Source organism: Chroicocephalus ridibundus, chromosome 8 (assembly GCF_963924245.1).
Source record: "Chroicocephalus ridibundus chromosome 8, bChrRid1.1, whole genome shotgun sequence".
Taxonomy (NCBI): Eukaryota; Metazoa; Chordata; class Aves; order Charadriiformes; family Laridae; genus Chroicocephalus; species Chroicocephalus ridibundus.
In genome coordinates, this window is record NC_086291.1 from 32,475,650 (window position 1) to 32,498,134 (window position 22,485).

A 22,485-nucleotide genomic window follows, 5' to 3' on the forward strand; every position below is an offset into this window, starting at 1 on the left:
TGAAAGCTTTACTGGGCATAACTTGGATGTCTAAAGCATGATGGAACAACCAACCAGCTCTACTTTCTTGGAAAATCCCCATAAAGAAGGGGTGGGGCACTTCTGCTAGTCTTCCTAATCTATGGTAAAAATCTTCATAAAGCCTGTATGAGGCCCAAGGCAGAAGAAAAAGGAGCACCTTTTCTAGAGCCCTTGTGAAACCTGCAGGTAGAGGGATGGTCTCAAAGGGTCAAGTGGAAAAAACTGGAGATGTGGTAGTCCCACAGATCCTAAAGTTTTAACAAGTTCAGATGTAAGGGGTAAGGTTACAATCCGCTTTTCCTTTTGGAAATTTTAACTCACAAGGTTCTGCTGTTTATCTAAGAGTTTCTCAGATGATCTTCTCAAGTGCTGGAGACCAACTGCAGATTCCCCATGTCTGCAGTTGCTAAGGTGAGAAATCCTTTGTCAGTTGACCGTATTATCTTCCGACCCTTTGAGCTGATGGGGGAACAGATATGCTAACATAAAAGAAATTAAAAAATTATTGCATTATAGTGAGTATAGTGCTGGTACATCTCTATACATTCAATTTCTGTTCCTTTGGTCTCTGACATACAGAGGCTTTGCAGGATGGCTTATAATTTTACATATTTGAGTAGTGTCATTGCAGAAAGCAAAACTTTCTTTGTGAGGCTGGAGCCTCAAATGTCCTTTTATTCCTTATGGAAAATCTATCAGATCTGTGAGAAACTTGTAGATCATCAGTGAATGACCTTTTAAATAACAAAACTGTAATGTTTTCACAATAACAATAATACAATATAATTGTTTACCTTTCGTCCAAGACTTTGACAGTAAGTGCGTGCTGGTGCTTGCATAGGAACAATATCTCTTGAATAATATGGAACTTAATTCTTGTTATCTGGAAGACTCAAAAGCTCAACCAGTATTTAACTTCACTTTTTGGGCTTAGTAGATTTGAACCTCAGCTTTGTACTTTAGGACCTTCAAAACATGGGTAAAACCAGTTTCCACTTCAATGTGGTAAATCATCCCATTCTCAAAGTGCAAGGTAGCATCCTGCATTGTTGGTTTTTTTTTTTCCCTCCTTTGAGCAGGAGCATTTTGAAGTAAATCTGCACCATTTATTCAGAACTGAGGCCGCTCTGCGGTGGGGCTGTGTACCCCCAGAGCCAGGAGCATGGAAAACCTCCACCTTTTCCCTTTCCCACTGAATTCCAAACAGAAGATTGGAAAGGTGTTCTTAGAGCAGAGAAGTCTGAATATTTTCTAGTAATTGTGATCTGTTTAATGAAATATAGTGCAGATGTGGCAAAAATTATGTGTGTCCTATAAATACCCATTTAATTGTATTGCATTTCATCTATGTAGCTTGGTTGGAGACTTCTAAAGGAACAGCTTTGTGTGGAATGTTTTCCACCTACTCTGGAAAAGGGTGGTTCTTAACTTGATTCAAACTAAGAACCACCTCTTCTAATATCCAGTTTCTTGTAATAGCAGTTAATTCTTTTTCTATCTCTTGCTTTCTTCCTTGGTCATATCCTGACCCAAAATGTATTTCTTTTGTGGAGAAAAGAGAAGTAACTTTATCTTCTTCCTTCAGGGATAACCCTGTTGCCTTCTGTTTTCTCTCTAATCTGAATTTCTAATTGATTTATCACTGGTTTGTGCAGTATATGGGATATTATAACAATCAGCTTCCAATTTCTGTGTGTGAGTTCAAGTATGATTGGTTGTAGGACATCCTAAATAACAAAAATGAATGTGTTTTTTTCTTTCTGTAGGAAGATCAAGCTTCAAAAAAAGGACTAAATTATGCAGTGTATTGTCTGCCTACTGGCTATACTTTGTTGTCTTTTATGAGTAGCAGTACTGCAGTGAGGTGTTTACTGTATATTTTTCAGTCTGTCTTGCATAGAGTTCCAGGCAAAGAAATTGAGCCTGGGGCTCCAGATGTGCAGCTTCATTTGTTGTCTATAGGTGTAACATTAAATAACCAAAATTAGTCATTTATTAGTCCTTTAGCTTAGGATTCATCATCATAATTCCTTCTTTGTTTCCTAGAAAAAAATAATTGTAGCCATGTTTCGGATGTGGCATGTACTTAGTTCTTTGGGGGAAGAAAACATAACAAAAAAACCTCAGCCATGGCAAAATCAGGGTTTTAAGTTAGGCTTATGGTTTCAAGCCAGTTTCAATTAACATAAAGGTAGCACAAGAGGGGTTATTAGTATGTAATTAATATTGTAATGTATTATTTACAGTGCCTGGTCTCCTTGAGTATAAGCAGATTTGAAAATTCTTTCAGGTTCTTGATAAAATAAACTGATATATCCAATATGATTTATATTTACATATGTAAATCAAACCACTATGTGTCTGAACCACACATGGAGTAACTTAGTCCAACTGTTTCAGAGCTGGTTGCAAGGAATAATAGGGATAGAGGTAAGCAGAGATACCTTTCTATCACTTTTCTCATAAGATCACTGCTAGTTATGATACATGTGAATAAACTCTTGATTTCAGTGTTTTCTGACAGCAGTGTGAGAGGGTGTATAAATCTGATATTCAGTTTGTGACATTCTTATCCATCTAGATTTCTTATTTGCCTAATTGTGCAGCAGATTTGACTTGAGAGTATCAGAGTTTGAAACCGAAACGAGGATTCACTCTGCCACTTTAATAGGTATTTACCTTCGTTTGTGTTCTGGTTTTGATTTGGTATAGTTAATGTTTTGCACATGAGTTGGATAGGGTATACTTCATATCTAATGTGGAGACATTGATGATTCCATTAGAAATGATGGCTACTTGAATTCCTGATCGTGTTACATTTGAATAATTTAATCCGTAATTTTTATTCTCCTTTTTACTTTAGCATTTGAAAGCTGAATGCTGCTGCTGCGACTCATATTGGCATTTCAGTTTTACAGCTTTAGGGTTTCTCTTTTGTTATCATGGAGCTAATGAAGGATTTTTTCATTGTAAGCTCATAAACTCAACCAAAATGTAGGACCTGATCTTGTGATCAAGAAATCGTATTGTTTTTCTTTAGCTTCTGCTACTTGTACCATTTAGATCTTTAACCTTAGTAAGAACAAGACACGGAATTCAGGCGTTGGTCCACAGAACTGGCACATGGCTTTTTATTAATGTTCAAAGGCTAAAAATCTGAAGCCATTTTGAACTCAGAACCCATCATGTATTTATTTCCCTCTCTAATTTGCAGAAAACTAGTTGTGAAAACAGCCCGAGGGACCTGATATTTTTCCATCCCAGCTGCTCCAGCTGAACTACAGCTGCAAAAAAAATCTAAGTATTGTTTCTATAAACTGTTGAGTGTATTTTATAACACAATAATTCCCACAAAATCAGTAACTGCAGTTAATGACCGGTTTGTTAAAGCATTAACTGCACTCAGCTGGGAATGACCAATTTCTCTGGAATGGCTGTATAAGAACTAAGGATAATTCAGTAACACTTTCAAATAATTATTTGGTTAATTAATGGCAAATTCTTGTGGAAATCCTATCAAAGTACTCATGACCCCCACATTTAATATCCAATGAGTTCATTATGATTCATGTTTTATTGCCATAAATACCAGAAGAATCATAATGACTAGGCCATTATTTTCCAGGGCTGCCCTTACTGCTTTAGGCTATTTGGCTATTCCACCTTCAATCATAAAAAGCTTGATGCTCAGAACTACCAGCATTTGTAGGCCACAACTTTCTGGCACCCCACCAAAACTTTGGTGATTTTTATGAACACGTTTGGCAGAGATCTGGTGGGTTTTTTTTCTTTTCTTTCGCTTGCTTTTTCTAGTTAGGGGAATAATTGATGCCTACTGTACCAAGTCATAAGGAAGTCTTTCTTGCAGTGTCTACTTTTTCATGTGTGGCCTTCAGTAGTGGTCAAAAATAGCAAAAAAAAGGTATCACTTCCATGCTTTTGAAAGTTATTCTCCAGCCAGGTACTGGGCAGGGTTTGAAATTTTTACATCCAGGTCTCTAAACAATGATCGAATTAGGGCTTTATTCATTAGCATTCAGATAAGTATAAAATAATAATTAAAAAAAAAAGTAAGCTTGCTACTGATATTCAAGTAATAGTCAATAGCTGCCAGTTTATATTTTTGGGAGTGAAGTCCCTATGCAAGAGGATAGCAGTTGACTTGGTGGATTTTTCGAACGGTCTGTCGCTTCTTACCCTTTTGTACCACCTTCAGCCTGCAAGATGATGCTTAGTGTTTAAAATGCTGTAGTTGTTGAATCTCTTCTCTTCCTGATCTTCAACAAACTAGTTATGCACAGTTTCCAGTCAGCTTTCAGTAGGCTGTATGCTTCCTAATTGAGCACGAGATTAACAATTGCATTAAATTATGCTGGCTGTGCTTAGAAACAACCACCTCCTCTTGATTTTTCCTAAAACGTTTGATTCTTTGGATCATGGTTGCCACTGTTTTGCATGAGAACTGAAAAAAGTCAGGAGGTTCTGCTTTTTTCTCCACCAAAGTGCTTCTACAGGGAAAATGGGAGAGTGAAACTTCCAGACATCAGCCCGAAATTCATCTCTTTCTGGGAAATTAAAATGAAATTAAACTTAAAAGTGCATACATCATTAAATACTTGAAAGCTAGTTTAGTTGCACACTGTTTTCTTTTAGCTCTAGTTCTGTAGTTTATTTTCATCTTCAAGTTAGCAGAATTCAGGGTGGGCTTTTTTTTTTTTACTCACAATTGAAAAATACTTGCTTGCTGAGCCTTTGCAATAAGTGCCTATGACTTAAATGCTCTAAACTCTTCTCTGTTCCCTGTGTTGACAGTAGGACAGGGGAATTCAGGGAAAAAGGGTCACGTAACTGAGCAGCAAGAAGGAATTTAAATTCAACTCTTCTTTTTGAAACTGTAGCTGTCTGTCTTTGCCATTTTTGTGTCATGAAATCTGCCTTATGGAAGATACTCTTATACTTCAAGAGAATGAATTAAGTGCCAGTCATTAAAAGCCAGCTCTTTAAGAGTCCATCCAGATAAAATAAATTGATTTGAATTCTAGATACTCCTCACACGTTGGGTAGTATCTAGGTCTTTTTGATTTTTTTGGTGGTATAGAAACCAAGGCAGTGCTGTCATTCAGCAGTGATACCCAGAGTGATGTTCAGGCTTCAGAAAGGTTATTGTGACAGGCTGGACCTTTCTAAAAAGGGGAGAGAAAATTATGCAAAGAGTTTCTGTTCAAAAAACAGAAGGCCTTTGCTACTGTAGTAAACTATTTTATTTGAAAATAAGCTACCAGTATTGCCAAATACCAGGAAACTGCTTTTGCTACCAAATGTAAGACTGTATCTTAGCTGATGCTTTATCTTAGCACAAGTGAAGCTTCCAAAAATAATGAGGAAAAAACCAGGTTAAACGGCTATAAAGTAGCATCATTCTTGTTGACTGCCTACCAGTTCATACCCGCTGAAGGTCTGGTCTGACTTCAATCTAGTTGGTTTTTCCCGTTGCTGTTCTGGGGAGCCGACTTTTCCTCCCTTTTATACCAACTTACCTTTTACTTCACATAGTGTTTCCTGCATTATCCAGCAAAGTGTAACTGAAATTTGATTCTTAAATTTGAGTCTTGATGTTTGAGTCTTAAATAGAGGCATGGAAAGAAGTGTTAAGAGCAGTGTAAACAGCTCTTTTTTCCTAGACCCATGAAATTTGAAGGCATAATTTACTTCTTAAAATTTTATATTTGCTTAGGAGAAGCCTTTAGCAGTATGTATGGGAAACTTTTTTCATGTAATTGTTGGATTTACAATGTTACTACGAGTGAATAGGCAGGTAAGATAACTAGTCACAGGAGAAGCCCAAAGATGATAAATGCTTCATCTTGATTAAAACAGAGTGTATATGCTTTAGCAACTATAGTACTGTCTATGCTTTTATTTTAATAATAGCCAGGGTAGCTTTCAAATTTGGGCATTATCCTTTCTCCGACTGCTAAGGATGCAGAAGGTTGTGATGTTTTTTCAAACAGGTAAAAATCCAGAAGGATCTGAAAGGTCAGCTATGTTTTTAGGTTTGGCATGGGAAAGAATATTTCACTGTTGTATGGCAACTGCCAGAAGGGTTTCATGGGTCTTGTTAATTCAATTTTGAAAAAAGGCACGAATGTGCATTCTCAGGATAAAGGCATCATATCCTTGCTGCTTAAAGGAAATTCCAGCTCCCAGTGATGTATGCAGAAGAAAAATGTAACTCCGTTGCTGTTTGAAGTCTTGATGCTTTGCCAAAGTGTTAAACAGATATGTTCTAACTTAGTTTAAATAGAAGTGGGAGGTAGGATATTTCTGATCAGTTCTGTAAGAACTGTGAATAAATTCTGAGTTGGTGACCTTATTGCATCCTGGTCTAACTAACACACATGTTCAGATGACTATTTTATGCCATATATAGCCAGTATCCTGCTAGTGCAGGACTAGAGGAGACCTCAAGAGAATGCTTACTCCAGATTTCAGCAGTGAGTCAGAATGAAATTCATCTGTGTTGTTCTTAAATATTTGTATATTTGTCTAAGTTGGTTTTATAGAACCTTTCAGTTAAATACTTCACAGCCTACTCACATGAATTGCCCCATTTTTTTTCTTGAGAATCTTTTTCTTTTTAGGAAGTATTAATGTGAAAATATACTAATGTTGGTTTTGAGATGTATGAAACTCAAAAGAATAATAAAACAATCAGTATGTGACTTACTTGAAAGGCACTGGATTCCTTCTACAACACTTTAGTGGTAGTTCTTATTTTTGTCTCTGGCATGGGTATGTTGTTTATCGTTTCACTTTGAGACAAGCTTGTTGTTTCAACAGGAATATCCATAGCTAAATCGGCGTTACATTTGATATTTAATTTCCTAGCTGGAAACTGATGAAGGCTTTCTCTCGATGGCCTGTCATTATTAAGTGTTCCTTTCACAAAATATATTCCTTGTAAAGTGGAGTTAAGGAAGCGTTTTGAGGTGCTGGGGAGAGGGGAAGTAGTTAGCATTGCCTTTGTATCCTCTTTGCACAAATATGTGGTTCATTTGGATAGGCCAGGCAAGACACTTCGATTAATGTTGCATTTCTGATTTAAATTTTTCATCTGTTAGCTAGGATTTTAGTGCTTTTTGTTTTAGCCTTTAAAGTGTTTACAGTACCTAAAATACTGGGCTTCTATTGATACGGATTTTTTTTTCTCCTTCTAGCAAATGAAAACTACAAACAAGTTGCAATGTGTATTCTGTATCACATAAGCATGGATGATCGCTTTAAGTCAATGTTTGCGTACACAGACTGCATTCCACAGGTATGTGCTTTTATGTGTGTGGAGATGGTTAAGACGCTTCTGTCCCCTCTGCTCAGCTTTTCCTCAGTCATAGCAGAGCTCGCACTGACACCCACAGGTGAAAGTGGGAACAACCACCATGCTGCGGAGTAGTGAACCACTTACTCATCCGGCAGTCTGACGGTTCTTGCTGTCCTTTAACGGTGCCCAGAAAAAGGAGAGGCGACATATTCTCTGTCAGTGCTGCTAACGCTTGAGCCGCATCGATGAATTGGTAAAAATACAGATGACCTGATGAATTTCTGCAGAAGATGGGGAATGCTTGAAAGAGATTAAAGCTTGTGCACAGCAGGTCCTTAGGGAACCTTGTGGAAAGTATTTCCTTTACAGTTTTAGAAGGCATTCTTTTCTGATCCCATTGGGTATCAAAATTTCAACGTCTCCAGTATTACAGGATATGAACTGGAAACTAGCCAAGCAGTGTTATGTTGCTACATGACAACTCCTTTTCCAACTGCAGGCGTGTACAACAGGGGAGACCTGAAGACTATGGAAGGCTCTTAACTGATCTTTCAGGCTACAGTTTGTTGCATAACTTTTTGTCTCCACTCATAGTCTTCGATCCAAGCACAGACACAATGTCATGGGGTCTGGGGTTTTGTGTGTATGTTTTCTGTGTGTTTTGTTGTTTGTTTTTTGTTTTTCTTTTAACAGTACCAAATCCTCTTTTATTGATCTCTTTTCTCAGTCCCAATGAGGCTGGAGTTGAGAAAGCCTGCGTTGCATAAGTGTAAAAGCTCTCTGGTAGCTCTTTCAGAATTGCACCACGATATCTTCTTTCCTGCCAAACATGTTTTTAACATAAAATACATGCAGAATGGGAAGTTGCCATGGAAAGTTTTCAAAATGTTTCTGGTCATTATCTCATGACAGAAAATGGTGATGTTTTCCCAAATACAGGAAGATTTTGGAGAATAGAACTCATGGGAATAACTAGTATATGTTACAAGATGGTCTTGTAAACATCCTGCTGACCGCAACTATATGTTAAGGCATTTGCATGATACAAGGGACCTGCTTTGTTCTGAGCAGTTACCGGCCAAACCAGAATTCATGCACTGTGTTTCGGGGCTCGCTTATGACGTGCTTTCAGGGAATCTTGGCATGGCTCTTAGACCCCCAGTGCCAAATGTAAGGAGCTGTTGGAAACTTCAGTGATATGATACTTTGAGCTTCATTGGTCTGACAGGCAGTGACTGCTGAAACTAGTGCTTACAGAGCTGTAACCAAAGGCTAATGGAGCAGGAAACAAGTCCGCTGCCTTCATTGGACTTTGGCTAAAACTACAAAATTCGAAGGATACCTGTGGTTATTGATGCTTCAGTGGTCAACGTAACAGATCACATCTGCTGACTGTTCAAAAAGGACAATCTGGACAACCAGCGATTAAATTTTATTAACGAATACTCAAAATTAGGGCAGTTATTAAGGAAGACAAATAACAGAAAACATGCGGAAGTGGACAAGGCATCAGGAGAAGAAAACAACCTTTTTTAAAAGGACTCCCTGCCATCTGATTCTACCCTGGAAACCCAAATTCTCTTTTCAATAGTGGGTTTGTCTCCTTTTGAGGAGAGGTGTATGTGTAAACTGGCAAATACTCAATAATGAATGTTTAGCTGTCGTAGAAAGTGATTGGAAAATCTGTCTGCCGTTGTCCTTTTGAACAGGCGAAGTACTTGACAAGGGCTTGCGCGTGCTGTCCCAGGTAAACATCCTTGTGGATTGCAGGAGTTAGTGGGTGCTATTCTAGTAACAGTTAAAAGTGAGTATTAACAGTTCATTCTTGTTTAGACCTCAGCAATGCGTGTTTTGTTTAAATAGGTGCAAATGCCATCCAGATGCTTATAAAAGCCTTTATTGGTAATAACCTGGCCAATCAAAGGGCATGGTTAGGCAGTGATGTCATGGTGATATTTAATATTTTACCGCAGAGCAGTGTGCAAGGTTCTCCGCAGCTACCCACATGTTTTCCACCACGGTTGTCCTGTTTGGCCCCTCTTTGATCTATAAGCTTCTTTTCAGCTTAATGCTGGTAAACGTCCTCTCTTGACAGCACCCTTTGCTCCTGTCCGCCATTATCTGCTGAAGTTCAGAAACCAGAGCATCACTTCAAACAGCAGAGTTAGGGAGTAGCCGGTCAGGAGAGATTCCTGAGGCATGCAGTTCTGGCATAATCATTCAAAGATGTTTGAGCTGGGCTTGGGGAGGGGGTTGGACAGAGGTGTATGTGAACAGAGAGCTGTGGGGGTTGGCCTCTGGTCACTGGTAAATAAGTGAAGGCAGGTGCCAGAGAGTCTAGACACAGTGATTTCAGTCCTGGTCTGTGGTATCTGATACTCAATATGGGACTTGTCTGATTGAACACTACTGCCTCTTCATTGCACATGCTGCAGTCTTTTTACTGCCTTCCTGTTAAATCAGTAAAAGATGACAATGGACATAGTAAAAGCAGAACAAATTTAATTTTAATATTTCCTATTTGGCAGCAATTACTCTTCCTTTTGAAGTGGCACAAGAAGCAATCAAATTAAATGAAGACATAATGGGAAACATGGAGCTCGTACGAAACTATTATTTTAAAATTTGAACGGCTTTAATTGAAACTGGATATATTTTTTCTTTTTATAGAGAAGTAGTTCAGTAATTAACAGTGTAATCCCATCTTGTTAAACATCTAATTTCCACAGATTTTGTATTGTGTAAGTAATGAGAATGTTTCCCTTCAAATTATTTGAAGGGTTTTAAAAATCTGTTTTTAAAGGTTTTGTAACAGAAGAATCGCAGGGGGTGATTTTTGAATGCTCATGTTCCACTTGTTAAGTGGCAACTTTCTTCTCTGGTTAATTCACTCTTATGTGACTGTCAGGACTACGGATTTAATAAACTAGGGATTTTATAAGTCCTTAAAACAACCGAGGGAAATCTGATTCTGCCTTTTTAAGAAAGGGAGGAAGAAATCAATGATAGCTTTTAAATCAGAACATGAAAGTCCTAGACAAAAAGATTAATAACTTAAGCTGTAACGTAGTTTATTCTAATTTATTTTACTTGGGTCCATTTGGAATGACAGCCTGCTATCTGATAATAGATAAATATACAGAATTGCTGTAGTAAAATACTTTGGAGTGAAATTCCTGCAGTCCTACTGTTTCTTTTTTTCCCTGTAAGTGGGGTGTTCACCCGCTTTCTCTAGTTTTTAATGCATTACAAACTGTCTTTCCACCAGGGGGCAAGCACGCAAATACTTAACAATTAATTGTTGCTTTCGTCTCCCCCCACCCTCTTTTGACACAAACTGAGCTATGTTTTTTGTACCTTATGTCCTGCTTGTCTTTATGTTCAGTTGTTTCTGCTTCCAGTAATCTCAGTCTTGTCATCATGCTGCTTTGCATTAGAATCTTGATGTGTCTTATGAACTGAGTAGACTTTAGGAGCAAATATGGTGATGTCCTGCAGCCCCTCAATGAGGAAGCCATGTGACTTGTCTGCTGTGGTTGGAAATGGAGGGGGAAAAAAAAAAGGATGTATTTGAGTCATGTTTGATTATTCAATATGCCACTTCAAAAAATGTTCATATTGAACAAAATGAGGCTAGATAGATAGCCTGTGATGTAATGGACAATATATGGACAAGTGTATAAAATGATGGCAATCTATACATTCTTTGCCTAAGGAATCATCCGTGAATTCACTGACGCTTACTAAACAGTTGGAACAGGATTATAGGCAATTGTCTACTTACATTAACTCAGGTTGTTCTGTCCTATTACCAAAAGAATAGGACTACTACTGAAAAGTCTTTGGTATATGGCATTGTTCAGCTCTAGCAATGGAAGCTGCAAAGATAAAGCACATTGCTACAGATACAGCTAATTTACATGTTGAGGAGTAATCTCAAAGCAAAATAGTACTAGAATTAATCTGCAATTAAATATCTCTTTAGAGTCATAATTTCATTAAACAACCAGGTATTAATCTGACTTTCTGTGGAACTAAGTGGTGGGGGTTTTTATCCTATGTTAAGTCTACCTAAACTTGCAAACCAAATTTATCTATTCAAACTTTAAAAAAAAAAAAATAGTAAAAATTTCAGTCGTAGCAATAAAATGTAACTAAGCTGAGTTAATTTAAGGTGATGAGTGACTGCCATTTTTGACACTTTATAAGCATTGTTATCCTCAAATAATGGAACCGTACATCTTGTACCCTCGACTTTTATGACTTTACTGTTCTTGTAGAAATGCTGAATATTAATATAAAGAAAAAGGATTAATGACTTAAGCATGCTTGTGTTTCTTGGCAGTTAATGAAGATGCTTTTTGAATGTCCTGATGAGCGAGTTGACCTGGAACTCATTTCTTTCTGTATTAACCTTGCTGCTAACAAAAGAAATGTACAACTTATCTGTGAAGGTAAGCGTACTGAGATTTCACTGTTTTCTTGGAGATGACAACACATTAGATAGATATATATATATTGGGTTTTTTTCTTACATATATAAACTGTGTATATTTGAGTTATTTATAAATATATCTATGTATATGTATTTTTTAAAAAGTAAAATGCACCTGTTTGGGTGATGGTTGCAAGCAAATGGCCATATCCTCCCCAGAATTGGTCTTGGTGGCAGGAGTGACACTGAGTAGCCACACGTGCCCACACCTTTCATGTGCATATAGTTCTGTAAAACACACTGATGATGTTATCACGAAACTATGTGGCTCTATGGAGAGAGAAAGATTTTGTTCTACCTGATGCCTAAAATCCATTTTCAGCTAATCAATGTTTCACCTGCCAGTACCAAATTAATAGCACAGTGATGTTTAGTTGCATCTTTACTTTTTTTTTTTAATTTAGCATCTTTTGGGTTCCAGTATTCTGTTATATGGTATAGATGGGTTCTGTATTTCATTCAGTAGCTCCCTAGATTGTTTTTAAAGCTTCATTTTTTTCCGTGCTGGCAGTTTTAAGTGGAACATTATTATTCACTAGCTCTAATTTTTATTTGTGCTCAAAATTTTCGCTATGAACTGCTGCAATAAATTACTGGACTTTAAAAGGGACAACTGAAATCAGTGGATTCTATGGCCAGCAATTCCACTTTAAAATTCTGTGCACAGCTCTGTAGAAGGGGAAACGGGGAGATCCAATTTTATATTAAAGGTACAAATGAAATTCAAGCTAGTAGCACACATTAGATAGGCAAGGTGATATTTTGGAAACCTAATGATGATAGGGGGACTTGTCCTGTATGATCAAGTACTTCAGATCTGTGTACATCTGGTATGTGTATTCCTACCTAATCATCTCCATGACTGGTAAATAATCTTTTAAAACAATGTATTTATTCCATGGAGTGGGGAGAGAAGTCTCTGAGTGTGAACCAACAGCTGTGCTGCATCTCCACTAACTGCACTTGATGATAGCATATTGATTTGGGTCTAAACCTTTCTTGGTCTGAATAAATGACTAAACGCACCTGAAGCATTTAGTTATTTATCTAAGTTTTTAAGTGTCCCACCAGTACATATGGTCATAGTAGTTGTTTTTGAGAAGCTATAGAGTTTATACAGAGCAAGTCTTTTCAACTTGAAACTTGGAAGACAAAATAGTTCCTGTCCAGATTCCTCACTTTTTTCCTTTTAAACTTTGAAAACTTAAAGCTGGGGTTTTTTTGTTTGTTGTCTTTTGATGGGCCATTACTTTACTCTTTTTTTAATTTGTTTGTTTCCTTTCAGGAAATGGTTTGAAAATGCTAATGAAGCGGGCTTTGAAATTTAAGGACCCATTGTTAATGAAGATGATCAGGAATATTTCACAACATGATGGGCCAACTAAAAGCCTGTTTATTGTAAGTACTAATGCAATCTCTGATTCTTCCTACTGGATAAGACTGGCTTTGGAGAGCTGCTGTGTTTTGTCTTTACAGGGTGTCCAGTTTAAATTTTCTTGGCTGTCATGGGTTGATTTATGTTTTGTCTTATAAGGCTATCTCAGTTGGTAGATCAGGGTTTGGATCCCTTACTACACGGAAAACAATCTTAAGCTGTGTCCAATAAGTCCCTGTTCCAAAACAAACATGCTAAAACAAGCAAACAAAAAAAATACCCCAATTGCTGGGATGCACATCATAACAATTAACAGTTATCGTAAATCTCTGCTTTTAGAGCTAGAGGGCAAAAAAAGTGGGTTTGTGTTTTTTTTTTTTTTCACTGTGCCAAGTGTTTTGTATAAATGGATATTTTAAAATTTCAAATACTTAATATTCACTTAACCATGTAAAGCTGACCTTTCAAAAGAATGGGGGAAAACACAACACCCTAATTATGGAAATTCTAAATGTACTGTTAAAATGAGGATTAACTGTCAAATTGTCTTAAAGCAGTATGAAATTAGTAAGTACAATCCATGATTCCCCTGGTCATATCCCCAGAAAATCTTGTAGTTATTTCTTAAAATCTTTGGGAAGAAGACTTCATTACTGTCACTAATGCATTGTGGCATTTGCTATCATTTCCCTAGTTTTCTTAAAGCTTTCTCAAACTGCGTGTAGTAGCTATTTTTGGAACATCTGAACCAAATGATCTGCAGCTCTTGAAAGTGAAAGGATGGAGACGAAGAACGTTGAAATATTTTCTTGGATTATTCTTCAACTGAAACTGCCTTATTAGCTCCTCATTTCAGGAGAAAAGTCTCCTCAGTGTTCTTCTGAGAACTAGTTTTGATTTGACCAAGTTGTGAGTTCTTCAGAACCCCACATTATTCACCAGTAATGTTTGTTGCTGTATTTGCTTTAGGATTATGTTGGTGATTTAGCAGCTCAAATATCAAATGATGAAGAAGAGGAATTTGTGATTGAATGCCTGGGAACACTTGCAAATCTGACATTACCAGATCTGGACTGGGAACTTGTGCTGAAAGAGTACAAACTGGTTCCATACCTCAAGGATAAACTAAAACCAGGTCTGTACAAAGTTTGGTTAGTCTTTCAAAGTAGTCTCTCTCAAAAAATAATTAGCGTGCTCTTTCAGAGTCTCTTTATCTTTATAATTTGTGACTGTTTGGGGAAACGTAGCACTGAAGAACAGAATCATATCTACAGATAAATATACAACTGCCACAAGATTATGAATTTCTAAAAGGTAATACTTTCTGCCTTCTGAATTACTAGGTTCTGCAGAAGATGACCTCGTCTTGGAAGTGGTGATAATGATTGGAACAGTTTCTATGGATGACTCTTGTGCTGCTCTGCTGGCTAAATCTGGAATCATCCCTGCTCTCATTGAGCTTCTAAACGGTATATTGCCATATTTGACTTTAGGTCTTGTTTTTCAGAGAAGTTTGACATAACTGTGCTGTAACTGAATGCACCGTTCATTTTCTCGTGCAAGGCAGGGGTAGGTGTTTTGTGTACGAAAGGAGGAACAATTACTCCATTGTTCATAGAGAGATACTGACTAGTGGTCTAATAGATTTGATTTTTCCCACACCTCCACAACTCTTGCTGCAGTCTGTTGTCTTTCTACTTGACTGGAGCAGGGAAGAAAACACTCATTTTTGTGTTGTCAGGAGCTAAAATCTCACATATGCCAATGAACTGTTTAGCTGACGTGAAAGAGCTGGGCTTTCTTTAAGCATCAAGAGCTGCTAGTGTGAGATCTGAACTTGTGGTTTGGTGTTTTTTTTCCTTGCAGCTCAACAGGAAGATGATGAATTTGTCTGCCAGATCATTTACGTATTTTATCAGATGGTCTTCCACCAAGCCACCAGAGATGTCATTATCAAGGAAACGCGTATCTTTTTAAAGATTAAACATCTAGAATTACAGTAACTTTATTTGCCATCACTGATGTTTGGCCTATATTTCTCCTGCATAAACCTCCTGATCTCAGAGGTTTCTTTGTAAATGGTTTATTTCAGCTGAAGAAAAAATCCAAGCAGCCTAGGCGTGTAGAGGGACTGCAAGATTAATAGTAAAAATTAAGTTAGCTTGTGTTGAAACAGGGCAGGGGGATAGGAAGGGGGGATCACTGGACCAGATTACCCATTAGTTCCTGTCCAATCTGAATTACAGTATGAATTTGTTTTGCAAATCATAGTTAAAAACATAGTCCATAGAAAAACTTACATAGAGCATAGACGAACTTCTTGCACTGCACCATTATACCTATATGTTGTGTAGTCTGAAGTTAGACGCATTAAAATACTTTAATAGCATTCTTTCTTATAGACAACATAAATAGTGCCTGCTCTGTATTTTTCTTCCACCTAAGTGTTGTTTGAATTTTATGTTTGGCATAAGCCTGCCATCTTCTTCTCACTGTGGAGACTTTGATTTCTGTTCCTGGCTTTCCTCTTTCTCCTTTTTTTGCCTGTCTGTTGATGACTGAATCTGTTCTTCAGTTTCCTCGTGTCATGGATCTGATAAATTTTTTTTTTTATGGTACTTATAACTCTTATTCATTCTTTACTACTTAATCTTTCAGTCACTGCTGATGGTTGAGCTCATTCAGATGATCTGAAAACTGTGGAAAGAGGCACTAGCTGTCTGTGGACCTTAACTGAATGTTAAATCTTATTGAAACATAAAGAACAGGTTGAATCAAGCCCTTGTAGGGATAGCAGCTTAGTGATTACTTTGATAACAGTCCAAGGACTGCTTCTTAATGTCCTTTTTCCTTTAAGCGCTGTGGAATATCTGAGAAGCCATTTGGGATGTTGTTCCTTGTCTCCTGTTTGGACTCCTAGGTGGCTAGTGTTAAAAAGTAGTAATAATAATAATTGTATCCCTTTTTATATCTGTAATGATAAAGCACCAATGTTTGAACAATGCTTTTCTCACTCAAATTGAGAAAGACTGGTATTAATGCTATCATTTGCATAACAGATTATCTTCAGTATTTTTGAGGAAAAATGCATTGGAAACCTGTTTTTGAAACAAGAAAACTCCCTAAAGATTACAAAAATAACAGTCTTAAAAGATTAAACTGTAGATTCCATAGAATTTATGCCTTTTGGACTAACCCAAACCAGGACACAAATTAGGTGCATGGATTTCCTGTAACAGATCAGAATGTATTTTCTTTGTAAGGGACATGCAACTTCAACAATTTTGAAGAATATTTGGGTATCTTTAAATGTGTGTGGGTGCTTTTTGTTGGTTTTTTTGGGTTTTTTTGTTTTTGTTTTTTTAAAAAGTGATTGTGGGGAGGCTGCTGAACTTCACATGTGATGGAAAACTTGTGAGTACAGTTCTTAATGAAATTTGCAGTTGGAAGAACCAGGGCTAAAGCAGCAAAGCAGCTTTTATCCTTAACGCTTTCTTTCCAGAGGCTCCAGCATATCTTATAGACCTGATGCATGATAAAAATGCTGAGATTCGCAAAGTTTGTGACAACACACTGGATATTATAGCGGTATGTCTGAATTTTTTTTTATCATCTGTCCTTCAAGAACCTCTTTACACGAGATAATTCTAAAATAACTAAGTAGCAGTAACTTGGAAATTGAGAATGTTTTTCATGTGTAACTTTCTAATCATGTAGGTGAAAGATCAGTTTTTATGGGACGATGACAATTGTTAATCTAGGCTGTGTACCAAGCTTCCAAAAAGGGCACATATACTTTGAAAATTCAGACCAGTTAGCTTTACACTACAGACACTTTTAAAGAGTGCTTTTATACTTAAATAAATTAATCACATTACATAAGTATGTCAAGCTTTCATTATGCTTAGTTCTCCAAACAAATGGCTCTTGTTACCCAGCAGCTTTTATTCAGCTTTTCTGCATCGCCTGATGCCAATATTTGTTTCAAAATGAAAATGTGGGCAGCAGTTCTGGAGCTGGTTCTTTTCTGCTTGGGGAACAATCAGTAGAATATTGAACTTTTAAATATTGTCTTCAACTCTTGGATAAATTTCCTTTAGCTGTATGACTTAGTTTGTCCAACTATCCATTGATCATAATAAACTTTTGGGACAGTTGTTTTGTATTAAACTGCTAACTTGGAAAAAAGAAAGAATACTAAATTATGAAGTGCTATTGCTTTATCGGCTCTTATAGCATGTATAATCCTTACATGTGGGGATCCTTGACTCTAGAAGCATTAATATTTTCTAGGATGTTCTTCATTGAAGTAAAGACACTGTGAAACTGATTCCACTTGAAAGTTGCATTTCATTGTTAAGAGTCTTCCTGGTCTGTTTATTGAATTCTATTGACAAAAAGAAATGTCAGTGTTTTGTAGTGTTTTAGGATTGTACAGACTGTACATCCTCTTGGATGTAGAGTAGCAATTATGAAATTAAATCTTATAGCCAAAGAGAACTTAACTGCGAGTTGAGTTGTGTCTTTGACTACCTTAATGTTTTTCCTGTCATCTACTTAGTTTCTTTTTCAGTTGAATTGTGCATATTGCAACTTCTTCTCTGAAAGGTTTAATACAGTGTAAGATGTAACTTACACTGCACAGTACTATAGTCTATTCTGTCTTTTTCTGTTATACTCATTAGTAATGCCTTCTAGTTTAATATTAATTTTAAAAAAGTAGTAAAAAGACATAATATTTTCTTTGTTGGAATTCTTCTGTCTGGCTCTGGTTTTGCTTCATGGAGGTATAGAATGAAAATCATGCTCTACTAGTTAGTGGAAGGCAAGATTAAGGGCAAGATTCAACTAAGATGAATTTGCACTTAGTACTTATTTACGATGGGCATTATGTTCAGCTTACCAAGATTAGTTATTTCCAGGGACATCTCTAGTGGAAACAGTAGAAAGATTTTTATCTTCTGGGTGAGGCCAGACAATCTTGATTGCTTCCAATGGTCGTTTTACCTGTGGGCCAGTGCCATTTCTGAATGTCTTAGGTGTTGATTTGTTCATATGGGGGAGCTTTACAACATGGTACGTAGTGGTATCTAGTTACTGAAAAATTATGTTAGTAGTATTATTAAGCAACATTTATAGAATCTAGAAGAATAAATACCTTAAGAGATTGCTTCATATTTAATATTAACATCTAAGTAAAATGTAGGTGTTTTTTTTTTTCCATCCTAAGAAGAGGTAATCTTTATGCTAGCCATGAGGAAATGAGAAGTGCTATGATAATAGATGGGAAAGGCTTCTCAACTTGCAAGAAGTGTTGGACAGGAATTCTAGGGCCTTGAAAAAGAATAAAGGGAGGAAATTGCATGTTACTGCTGTTATTGGCGGGTAAGGGAGAAGTTATCAAGCACATACTGAGAGTAGTTTGTGTGGTGGTAAATTATTTTTTTTCTTCGGTTGTGGAGCAGTGCCACACTTAGCGTGATGTTCACTGGGAAGTTAGGAGAGTTCCGTTTGAGAAGATCTTTTTAGCTTTATTATTTAGCTGTTGGATTATAAGTTGCATAAACCATAACTAACACCATACCCCTGTGGGGAAGAGGAAGGACAATATGCCCTCTTTTCTGGAAGACCGAGAGAACCACTAATTGATTGCTTTCTTGACACTGTTGTAAGCTGGTTGTACTTTGTCTCCCAGTACCAAAAATCATAGGCAAAAAAGGCAACGTATTCTGAATAGCTATGGGAGAAAATACAAAACAGTAAGTTGTCAGATCCTCAGATCTTTATAGGTGTTTTGCCATTCAGCTCAGAGGATATGTAAAGCAGCCTGTAAACACTGAGGTGTTTGGTTGCGCGGCAGTTTTACACAAGCGGTGCCTTCTGAGGTGTCTGAATGGACATAGTCTCTAAGATTGTTGAGACTCCTTATCTGTGCTAAATCCCCAACAAGAAAAACTTAAGTTTTCAGTTGTCTTGTTCCATACATGCTGACAGGATTAGTTCCTCTGATGATGAAAATCAGAAACTAAATGTTGGAGAATAGCGATTTGAAAGTAATTTTCTTCTCGGGGAGACAAATGCTTCTTTCACTCATCAATAAGCTCTATATAACGTGATTGAAATAACACTGAAGAAAATCAGATGCCTTATAAGCCTTAGGGGAGATATGCTTTCTGTAGTAAAGTAATTGTCACAGAAATTATGGAAATGTTACACTAGTGATGACTTGTTTAATATAGCTTGGCTGGACTCTGCCATTGATGAACTGAAACAGATGTGCTGCTTTAGCATAGTATGTGCTGGGGAATCTCAGCTTTGCACTGGTAGATGCAAGATATCCCTTTTGTCAAAAAGAAAGTCTGCGTTGATGATTTAGGAATGCCTCAGTCTTGTGTCATGTGCTGAGTCTTGACAACAAGCAGCTAGTTCAGTGTACTTGAACACCTGAAGCAGGACAGGACTCATGGCTCAGCTGAAAGCCTGGAATCAACAGCTGGTGTAGGAGTCTTCAGCAATTGAAGTTCCCTTTTCCTCTGCCTCAGAAGCCTGGACACCTGCAACTCAAAGCTTGTGGAAAGAAATGGCAGCTTACTTGAGATGGTTTTACTCTGTTCACCTTGAACAATATTATCAAGAGCTGAGGGGGTTATTAATCTCTCAGGTTTCTCATTCTTTTTCTGCTCCTAGCTCAGCCTAATGTAGTTAACTGATTTTCCTTATTTATTCAAGGGATATCTAATTAACCATAACCAGATCCGTGGGCTGTGTAGTCCGAGCCTTCCCCCTCCCCCATTTCCCCCCATTTTCCTATTTGGTGTTTTTACAGCTTTGAATCCATGCCTGCTTTACCATCTTGTTTCTCTTATGATCAAGAGTGGATCATTACGCTTCCTGCAGAAGCAAAACATCTTCTAGATAGCTACAGCATTGCATTGTCCGTGTGATTTAGGAAGGGCCTCATGCCTAAGGTGTTTTTCCAGCTCTCGTTCTTTGCCTCAAGTATTTGTAACAAATGCCAATAGCATTTGCCTCATGTGGAAAGCTGTGTTAATGAACGGTTTGCATCTTTCCATGTTAGCTAAGTGCCCTGACACAAATCTTCCAGGTTGGGAATGCTGGAATTTCACATAAGCAGCAGGAATGTGCTGTGAACCCTCAGTGCTCTGGGATTTGGGGCCAGCTGTGCAAGATGTTGGCCAGTACTCTTAGAATCAAGGAAGAGCAGACCACAGGGATTTGGTGTGGGCTTTATTTGAATAGCCAGCGTACTCTGAAAATAGATAACCTTTGACTCCAGCTTGGTGTCCTCTTTCCATGAAGAGTGCTGTAGTCACTCCAGGAAAAAAGGTTCTCCCTTCACTTATCAAGACTCCCCCTTTCTGTGGTGTCTCTTGTTCCTCTGTTATCCTCTAACAATCATGAATACAATGAAGTGGGCAGAAGAGCAGCGAGGGTGTGGGGCTGCAGGCTGAACTGTTGACATATGTTTTCACCGATCAACTTCTGCATTATTAAATTTGCAATCGGTCTGTTTTGGTGCTGGTAGCTTTTTTGTGGCAAAGAGCATGCACCCAGCAGCAAAGGCTCTACCTGGACTAGGAGAATAACCACGCTGCAGACAGCATTAGATGGAGCAGGTGTGTCCTTATTTGGTTTTGTCTTTGCATAAACTTAATCTTGGGCAGATTTCCTTCTTGCATTGGTGCTTGCTCTTTGGAGTTGTAAGACTAGGAAGGTGAGCCAAACCACTGATCTCTTACTTTTATAACAGCTTGACAATGAGATAAAATGGAAAAAAAAAATTTCTCTCTTCAGCTATAGACAATATAGGAACCCTGTGGACAGTCTGCATTTTAGGTAGACACCTAACTTTAGGGGGCACGAATGTTTGCTCTTATCTCTGCCTTGCCATTAGTTTCATATCCACAGGTTTCTATTGGCTTCCCATCGGAATACATTTAGTGATGAACCTGATAGCAAAGAAGCGACTCTGGGTTGCACAGGTATAAGTGCTAGAATGACTTTTTTTTTTTTGGGCCTGTGAATGAATTGCCCTCCAGTGGTACTAACCCTACAGGTAGGTGTCGTAGACACCTGCAGAAGGTGATCCATAACATCTGTTTCTCTCCTTCGTTTATAGAGGCACACAGTTCAAATGACATGCTTAACTTTTAGATAGCTGGACAAGATAAATCTTTTCTTTCTTAATAAATGGTTAATTTAACCTTGCATGTAAACTGTGTGTTTTAGGGATGGTTAAATAATGAAGAATGTAACATATCACCAAGTACAGCCTTGAACACAATGAGCATTCTACTTACTGTATAGCAGTTTTAGTTTAGTATGAGGAATCGCATCAAATGAACCCTATTACAGACCCAATTAAAGGGCAACCACATTAAAGTGAAAAGGAAAATCTGTTTTTCATCAGCTGTGAGAGAACACAAAGCAGATCTGTGTAGCTCTATGTTATCCTATAGTGTGTTAATCAGATACAAGGTGTGACGGAAGCCAGTGACAAAGGGGACCCCTGATAGGGAACAGACACGCTCTGATAATAGGCCAGTTAACGCTTCATAATATTTCAATGGTTCAGTAGTAAACAAAGTTGGAAGCAGAACTTCAAAAAGGATGGCACATTCCTCGCAGAGTTGAACCATACATCTTCTATGACACTTTTGGATTTATGGAAACCGAATGTTAAAAACAGTGATGTCAGGGAGCTCCAAAGAGAATAAAATCAGCCTTCAGGATTCCTCCTTTTATGTTTCTGAACATGCAGTATTTGAGAGGGGGGGTGGAGGCAGTTGGAGAATAGGCACATTCTGTCCACCACCTCCTTCCCCCAGCCGCCACTTTTCTAGTAGCCTAACATTTAAAAGGACTGGGGGGCACAAAGCTATGTTTGTATCTCCATGATGTTTAGTTCTCTGGTTTCATTTTTGCAGGAATTCCTTAGTAAAGACGGTGTGCTTCATGTGCTTAAAACACAAAACCCAACCAAAAACAAAACAAAAAAAAACCCATGACACAAAACAAAAAAAAAAATAAAAAAAAGGTTTTAAATAGCTCAAAATATAATTACTGGAAGACTTGCCATGTTTTGGGGAATTGTTTTGCTCTAAACTTCTTTAATTTGGTTTCTTTGTGCCTTTTGGCTCTATTCCTGCCTTTACAGCTTTTCTTCCATTCTGATGTTATTCCATTAATCATTTACCCAGTGGTGTTTCTGCACTTTTCTGTGGAAAATCTACAGACGTATTCCTGATCTAGCAG

General features: G+C 37.6%; 1 protein-coding gene across 1 annotated transcript in view; it reads left to right on the forward strand.

Annotated features, from left to right (window-relative positions):
• The window catches only part of KIFAP3 (kinesin associated protein 3), a 73,982-nt gene that overhangs the window by 21,748 nt on the left and 29,749 nt on the right, over positions 1-22,485 (forward strand). Inside the window, exons 11-17 of the mRNA XM_063344819.1 lie at positions 7,239-7,339; positions 11,685-11,793; positions 13,120-13,232; positions 14,179-14,344; positions 14,553-14,678; positions 15,076-15,174; positions 16,712-16,797. Of these exons, the coding sequence (XP_063200889.1) occupies positions 7,239-7,339; positions 11,685-11,793; positions 13,120-13,232; positions 14,179-14,344; positions 14,553-14,678; positions 15,076-15,174; positions 16,712-16,797 (800 nt within the window). The remainder of the gene's footprint in view (positions 1-7,238; positions 7,340-11,684; positions 11,794-13,119; positions 13,233-14,178; positions 14,345-14,552; positions 14,679-15,075; positions 15,175-16,711; positions 16,798-22,485) is intronic.